At 30.3% G+C, this 8,349-nt stretch overlaps 1 protein-coding gene across 1 annotated transcript; it reads left to right on the forward strand.

The window, feature by feature from the left end:
• The first annotated feature begins 1,096 nt into the window (after positions 1-1,096).
• LOC125834212 (NAC domain-containing protein 75-like) lies at positions 1,097-7,371 on the forward strand. The gene is made up of 6 exons (XM_049513385.1): positions 1,097-1,248; positions 1,504-1,681; positions 2,011-2,618; positions 3,047-3,340; positions 4,095-4,238; positions 7,271-7,371. Exons 1-6 carry the CDS (start codon positions 1,120-1,122, stop codon positions 7,358-7,360), a joined length of 1,443 nt encoding a protein of 480 aa, XP_049369342.1. The 5' UTR covers positions 1,097-1,119; the 3' UTR covers positions 7,361-7,371.
• The last annotated feature ends 978 nt before the right edge of the window (positions 7,372-8,349 follow it).

Raw genomic sequence — 8,349 nt, forward strand, 5'->3', positions numbered from 1 at the left:
AAAGAGATTATTTCTTCAAATCTTAAGTGTATTTTTATTTATTCAAATCATGTACTCACTCACATCAAATTTATAATTTGATTTTACATAAAGCTTATGAAAATGATATATATATTTTTAAAATTTGTAATCTAAAATAAGGTATAAATTATTTTATTAAAAATATACTAAGTCAAATTTATTTGTACATAACACAAACTCTTGTATATATATCGTGCATTATTTTAATGAGTTTAAATTTTATAGACCAGTATAATTTAAAAATAAAAAGAGATTGATGTCACTTATATAGTAAAAATACTATTGAGATATTCGTTTTAATATACTTATATGTTTAGTTAAGTAGAGAAAAGGAAGGGGTGTGAGGGTAGATGTGCTTTTGTGAAGGGCGTTCCGAAGCTTTTGCTTTAGTAGTCAAGGGGACTCGAAACAAAGGTGTAAGAAGGTTGCTTTTATAGCTTTACAAACAGAGAGAGAGAGAGAAAGAAGAAAAACCGACCCAAATTTATCTTTCTTTGTTTCTCTCTCTTTCATTCACACAGAAAAAACGTCTTCATGCAGTGCTTAAATTAGGAAAGGTAGGGCATATAGAAGACAGGGATATATCTATGTGGCAACTTTTCCTTTATCTCTTAATTCGTTTCAGTTAAAGTAAGAGGAAATTCTCATGTTTTCAAGGGCCTTAAAGTTGGTTTTATATATATCTTCATCCTTATTCTTTTCTATTCTCTTCTCTTCTCTACTCTTCTCTCTCCCTTTTCCAGTTTTTTAGGGTACAACTCCATCTTATTAACTTGTTCCTATTTTTTTAATTTGTAATATATATATATATATATATATACTTGTCTATCCATGTTAGAACTATAGGATTTTCTCCTCTTGTTGAAGAGACGGATCTTCGATTTTATTAACTACTACTGGAGTGTTCCTTTTTTTCGTTTCTGAATGTTTTTTTTTTGTTCACAGGATTCTTTATGTCTACCAAGCTTGATACCAAAGTTGTAAATATTGAGGATCCTATGGAAGAATTTTAGCTGTGATAATAATTTTTTTTTAAAAAAAAAAAGAGAGAAAGAAATCATTTATATCGTCTAGGAATATAAAAGAAAAAAAAAAGCGATGAATAAGAGTAGTCATCAGTTGGGATCCATCAGCAGTAGTGATCTTATTGATGCAAAGCTTGAAGAACACCAATTGTGTGGATCTAAGCAGTGTCCTGGTTGTGGACACAAGCTCGAAGGAAAGCCGGTACAAATTTTACTTTCATAAATACTACTTACTTAATTTTAATATTCTTTGCTTCTTTACAAAGATTTCCATAACAAAAAAAAAAACAGGCTATGATTTAGCTAAGATATTGAAAAAAAAAAGTATTCACACTACAGAAATATGTTTTTGATTTAAATTCCAGAAATATTGTGATTTCAAAAGGGTGTTTAATTTTCGAGGTTTTATGTTTATGAAGAGTATTTTGTTAGTATGTTTTAATTATAATTACTATAGGACTGGGTAGGTCTACCAGCAGGAGTGAAGTTTGACCCAACAGATCAAGAATTGATAGAACACCTTGAAGCAAAAGTAGTGGCTAAAGAATCAAAATCCCACCCTTTGATTGATGAGTTCATTCCTACTATTGAAGGAGAAGATGGGATTTGCTATACTCATCCTGAGAAGCTTCCAGGTTTTCAACTCTTTCTCTCCTACCAACAAATATTGGCATTTTCTTGTACCATAATTCAACCAGTTAGGTTTTACTATTTATGTACCTTTCTTGTAATTTCCAAGGAACAAATAAAGGCTAGCTAGCTACCTTGTCTTTATTCTCCTTGTCATGTCTTTTTTTCTCACTCACATTCAACAAATTAAAGAGTGTTTAACTTTTCTACACCCACAATATCAAGTTACTTCAAATAATTAGAATTAGTTATCGGAAAAATAACCCATGTGAATTGTTTTAGTTTTTTTGGGGGGGTTTGTCCGACCTAACTTTTGATTTTTTATCTTGTTTAGGTGTTACAAGGGATGGACTAAGTAGACATTTCTTCCACAGACCATCAAAAGCATACACAACAGGTACAAGAAAAAGAAGGAAAATCCAAACAGAATGTCAAGACTTGCAAGGAGGTGAAACCCGTTGGCACAAGACAGGTAAGACTAGGCCAGTAATGGTGAATGGGAAGCAAAGAGGGTGTAAGAAAATTCTAGTTCTATACACAAACTTTGGGAAGAACCGTAAACCAGAGAAGACAAATTGGGTAATGCATCAATACCATTTAGGACAACATGAAGAAGAGAAAGAAGGTGAGCTTGTGGTGTCAAAGATATTCTATCAGACTCAACCAAGGCAATGTAATTGGAGTAACACTACTAGCAGTGCTGCTGGAGATCAAGCCAACAGTGATGTTAATAGCAGAAGGGATAGTGGAAGTGGAAGCTGTTCGTCGTCGAAGGACATCAACAATAATAATAATAATAATAATAATCTTCCTTCTCATAGGGATGAATTGTCTGCTGCTGTTTGTGCTGCTATGTCAAGTTATTCTACTATGGATATTCAACAATACAAACCTGAACATTTTAGCTTTCTCCCATTTAGGAAAACCTTTGATCATGATCAGGTATTCATTCTTCATTCTTTAAATCACCTTTCACGATTCTACTCTTTGGATAAAAGCTCTTCATATTCTAGTGTTATACTATTTGAATTTTAAAAAAATGTCTACTATCAGGCAATTTTCGTCACATGATATATATATGTAGGATAGCAGATAATAGTATTTTGTCCTAAGACTCATCAACAACTATTTAGCTCCATGAAATGTCAAATTCAAATAAACCCTAGCTGTTTTTCAGTTTCCACATGCACATTGCTTAAATAAGTAGCAACGAAAATTGTACTACTATACTTGACTGTCAATATTTTATTTTTGTTGTTGAGCTTTCAAAAAGAAGAAGAAAAAAAAAAAAGCATCTCAATCTACCATTAAGTTTGAAACTTGAAATAAAAAAAAAAACAATTTTTTTGAAAATTAATTTTTTTTTGCAGGCAGGCATTGTCGTAGGTGAAGGTTCAATAACAAGAGAAAGTGGTCCAGCGGCAGCAGCACCAGAAGAGTGTGACATGGGGGAGCCGCAAAACGTACATGATCCTCAGCTCCACCAACGCCAACACCAACACCAACATCATCTAGTTGCAAGCAGTGCATTCCACATTAGCAGGCCAACACCTCCAATATCAGCCATTATAACTCCGCCTCCACTCCATAACACTTCCGTCATTTTAGGGGAAGATGCCTTCCATGTTCCAAGATCTATAATCCTTCCAAATGACAACTTTCAGGTAACTCAGAAACAGAATCACTTTCTTCTTACTTTTTCCTTTTTTAATGAAGTAGGGACAGCTAAAAGAAAAAGAGTATTCTAATTCATACACTTTAAATTCATTACCGTCTTAGATACTCTACCTTTCCCAATTTATGTGGTACAGTTGAGATTATGAGAGTTAATGATTTTTTTAAAAAAATCTTTTAAATTATTGTGATTTAAAGTATCTTTTATGTAATTTTTAAATATATAAATGATATTCAAAAGAACATAAAGTATCTATGTCTGTACTCACGATAAAAAAAAATTATAAATTTAAATCTCGAAATTCTAACCATACCACAAAAATTGAGACTGAGTTTATAACTTTTTATTAGCTCATTAGAAAGATAATTATGTATAATTGTTCATTGAAAGTGAGATTTGTAATTTACAAATAAGACATGTTACTTAGGGGTGGATTTAGTGAGTAGACTAGCTTCATCTTAACTCAATATTATTTCTTTGGCTTAGATTACATATGGAATTATTTTTTAAAAGTAACTAATAAAGTCGGCATTTAATAGTGCCTATTATATTATTTGGCATATAATATAGGAATGCTATAGATTAAAAATGTATAAGTTAAACCCGTAGGGATGGGATAATGAGTGACATGTACTAAGTAGAAGTGCATTAGGAAACATGGATGATGAGTTTATATATATGTGTGAGGTAAAAAAATAAAATAGGAAAGAAGAAATAATCTGCACGATCCGTGTTTGTTGAAGACAATACATGATCACAAATATGATTATGTTCTAATTGAGTGTATCATCTTTCGGCAGCAGCAACAGCATCATAAACTAGGAGCAAGGTCTGCATCTGAATTGGAACAATTAATAATGGGCTGCACTTCAACTGATATCAAAGGAGTAAGTTTTTTTACCTTAAATTAAACATTACGTTTATATACTTGTTCACAACCAACAAATACAATATATACTAGTATAAAAGAATAAAAACAAAAGGGGATATGGCTAGGATAAGAAAGTAATTTACTTCTTTATTTGACTATTATTTTAACAACAAAAGAAAAGGAGCTAGAGGTGTAGAGACTTTTCCTTTATCTCTTTATCTCTTTATTCTTTCCAAATTTTATGCTCTTAACAGTTTTAATTGCAAAGTATCATCATACACTTGTGAAACATTAAATAAACTGGTATAACACAACTGATATAAATCTTTAAATAAATAAAAAAAAGTGATATCAATCTTGAGCTTGCGAATTTTACCTTACTCTCTATTTTAGTATAGCTATGTTTTTTTACTATGTGAACCATTCTATTTTGAAAAATAATTAAATTTTAAACTTAGTATTTTATTCTTAATTATATAGTAAAATTTATAGCTACACAAATAAACAATGACATTTGAAGAATATAAATTTCAATGTTTTTCTTTTTTAAACTCTACATATTCAAACGAATTTCATATAATTAATAAAATGAAATAGAGAGGAACTTTTTAAGTAAGAATCTGTTTGGATGAACTTATAGCTTATGACTTACTGTAAATCTTTAAGAGTTTTTTTATTTTTGCTTGTCCACATCTCTTAAGAAACAATGATTAAAATAAGTATTTTAGCACAATATTCATATTAATTAACTGATGTATAATTTTAGATTTTAAGATATAAGTAATTAATATTGAGTGGAAATAGGAAAAAAAATTACAATATTTTTTCTTAATATGTTACAAATAAAAGTCTATTTTTTTTAAATAATGAATGAATGAAGTGCGATTTTATCTTATTCAAATAGTATAAATAAATAGTATATAGTTAATTTAAAATAATCTAAAATAAGTCGATCCAAATAAATTGTAACTAGAGGTTTTGATAATAAATCATTATATGAAAAAGACAAATAATACTCAATTGCATGCATGGGATTCAGCAGTCAAAAGCTAACTGTGATCAAACCGTTTTCTTTTACTTTTCCATCCTTTCGGTTTTTCTATTAAAAAAAGAAGAAGAAAGAAATTATATGCGGAACGGAAAAGAGTTGGCTCTCTCTTATTCCATTCCAATCTACTTTACCTCAACATCTTTGTCGTCTTCTTCCCTTTATTAGCACTTTCATATTGCACCATTTTCATAATAAAAATAATTTTCTCTTCGTTACTCTCTGTCTTAATTTATGAAATACTTCTTGTTTAGTTTATTTCAATTCTTCTTATCTTTTCATATTTATAAAAAAAATATATTAAATTTTAAAATTTGCAATTCACCCTTAATAAGATAATATATAATTGACATAATACATAAACAAAATTTCAAATTTAGCCGGAGCTGACATGTAAATATTCAATTTTGAATATGCACATTTAGAGCCCATTTGGATTGGCTTAAAAGTCAATCAAATCTAGTAAAAAATGACTTAAAAATAAGTCAAAAACCAAAAGTAGGTCTCCCCTTACTTGTTATTTTGACTTAAAAGTCATTTCAGTTTGATTTTTTTATTTTTGACTTAAAAGCTACTTTTTTAAGTCAATCCAAACGGGCTATTAGACATCTCAATTTGTCTTTAATGTGTTAGCTAGTTGAATAATCCAACTTACAAAATAATTATGTAGACATTTCTAAAGTAATGAGTCACGTGTATGTTGGGTGTCAACAAGGCACAGTAGGAATGAGTTGGAGTATTTAGTTTTCAGTTGAGATGATTTTGAGGTGTCTAGATGTACACTCTCAAAATTAAAGTACTTACATGACAACTGATGCCAAATTTAAATATTTATTTATGTATTATGCTTTGATAGTTATAGAAATGCCTAAGACTTGTTTTAAGTCATAAGTTTAAAATATCATTCTTTACCTTTTAAACTGCATGCATGAACAAGTCTAAGGGTATTTTTGGTATGAAGAAGAATATTTTTTGAAAAATGTATTTCAATTATCGTTAGGTTGGTCAAATAAAAATAAAAATAAAATATTTTGAAAAATATTTTCTCTAGGAAAACAAGGTCATGAATTCACTAAAAAAGTAGGGAAAATAAGCTCAGCTAGTGATATTTCATATTGATTGTATCCTTCCACCATCCAACACACTTCATCTTCAGCCCCACATTCCATAGCCCTCATCCCCTCCATTCCAAACCCCTATCTCCTCACCTCCACCTTCCGTAGTACTTTCTGAATATTATACTATTTCTTTTAGGATAATAGTTTTTTATTATCAATGCACAAGAAAATATGTAATATAACCTCGAAAACATTTTTCATGACAAATATTTTCCTTTGTACCGAACACATCCAATATATTTACATATGTTTCATTGTTTCTCTTTCTGCTTCTTCATTTGCCCATTCGATTGAAGTTGCTTTCATCATATCATGCATATTAATTTGAACAACCTTATGATTTCTTATAATGTTTATTATCTTTGTTTTTTCCGTTTTGTATACAAAATATAGGGGTTCCATTCTAGTTGTACTTAGATGGTGGTAAAATCTGATAATTGTGTGACTTGCACTTTGAAAACTTGAGGGATATAATAATGCACATTTGTGTACTTAATTATATATATCTACAATACTTGGACTTGCTCCAAATGTGAAACCTTAAGGCTGGAATGTGCTAAAAGGAAACTGGTAAATATTAACCAACAACTTTTGAACAACAAAGAAAAGGGGGAGAGATGAAGCTAAAACCTTTACAAATATGCTTTACATTGAAATAGTTTAAATTAGGCCAAAATCCTGACATTAATTGCTCCCTAACTAAGAAAACATATCAATAAGGTGTATAGAAAAGAAAAATGTTACTTTAATGCGGGCATGTTCATTTTGTAAAGAAGAAAAAAGATTCTTAATATGTGATTTCATTTGTGACGACATGCCAACATATATTTGAATTGTTCAATGTATTTATTAGTACTAATAAATTTGTATTGATTGTTGTAGGAGTCATCCATCACAAACTCTCAAGATGCTGACTGGTTGAAGTACTCACACTTCTGGCCTGACCCTGACAACCCTGATCACCATGGCTAGGGATGAAGTAGAAAAATGGAAACTCTCATCTTCATCATTACTATGCTTCAAGACTTGTTGAAGTTTTGCACAAATAAGTGATCAATTCAAAGAGGACAAAGTCAATACACTACTCTACTAGTATACTTGTTTTTATATTAATTCACTATATATATCTAGTATATCTTTTACAACTGAAATGCTGGCAAAAGCTAAGGTACTGCCTGAAGCTAAGCTGAACTAACACTTCAATACAATCCAAGAAAGAAGGAGGGAGACCAAGAAAGGCTGCTCTCTTCTGACAAGAAATGCAACAAAGACTCAAAGAGAATTAATGCACCTGCATGAAAATCATCACCACTATGATTACGATATCATCTTATTATTATTTGTTTATTTTTTTTTTGCTTATATATAATTTCTTTTATTTTGTTGTTTTTTTTCACATGAAACACCATAGGAATATTTGTGCAAAGTGCATACCCAACTTTGTTGATTTCGTCTATGGACAGTCACTTTATAGAGTAGAATACTTTTTTTTGCGACACTAAATATTTCCCTTTATAGAAATGAAATGTGATATTGATTCTCTAGTTTCTTTACTGCCTTTACTTGCACCCAACTTTTGATGAGATAAATTAAGTTAAAATTAAATGCTTACAGAAATAAAGTAGCATCTTGTGTTAGCACCTAGTTGGTAACAAATCTAACATGGAGTACTACTTTAATAGTTGTAGTGTATATAGTTACTCAACCTCCTTTTGCTTTACTCATGATAGGTTCCTACTATTTTATGTGAGTAATTATTTGTTTTTCAATTTATGTTCTATAATCGTCTTGGATGAATCATATTCGGTAACCTATTTCTTTTTACGAGTGAGTTTGGGTGAGGCAGCACCTTGCCTTTCCTTTTTTATTTACGGAGTAACAAATTCAGATATCTCCACAACAGCCTTTGCAACATGTGGTGTGGATGTCTTGGTGAGCTTACTGACCTCAAATCTTTACAA

Source organism: Solanum verrucosum, unplaced genomic scaffold, assembly GCF_900185275.1.
Source record: "Solanum verrucosum unplaced genomic scaffold, falcon-dt-bn FXZP01000190.1, whole genome shotgun sequence".
Lineage (NCBI taxonomy): Eukaryota > Viridiplantae > Streptophyta > Magnoliopsida > Solanales > Solanaceae > Solanum > Solanum verrucosum.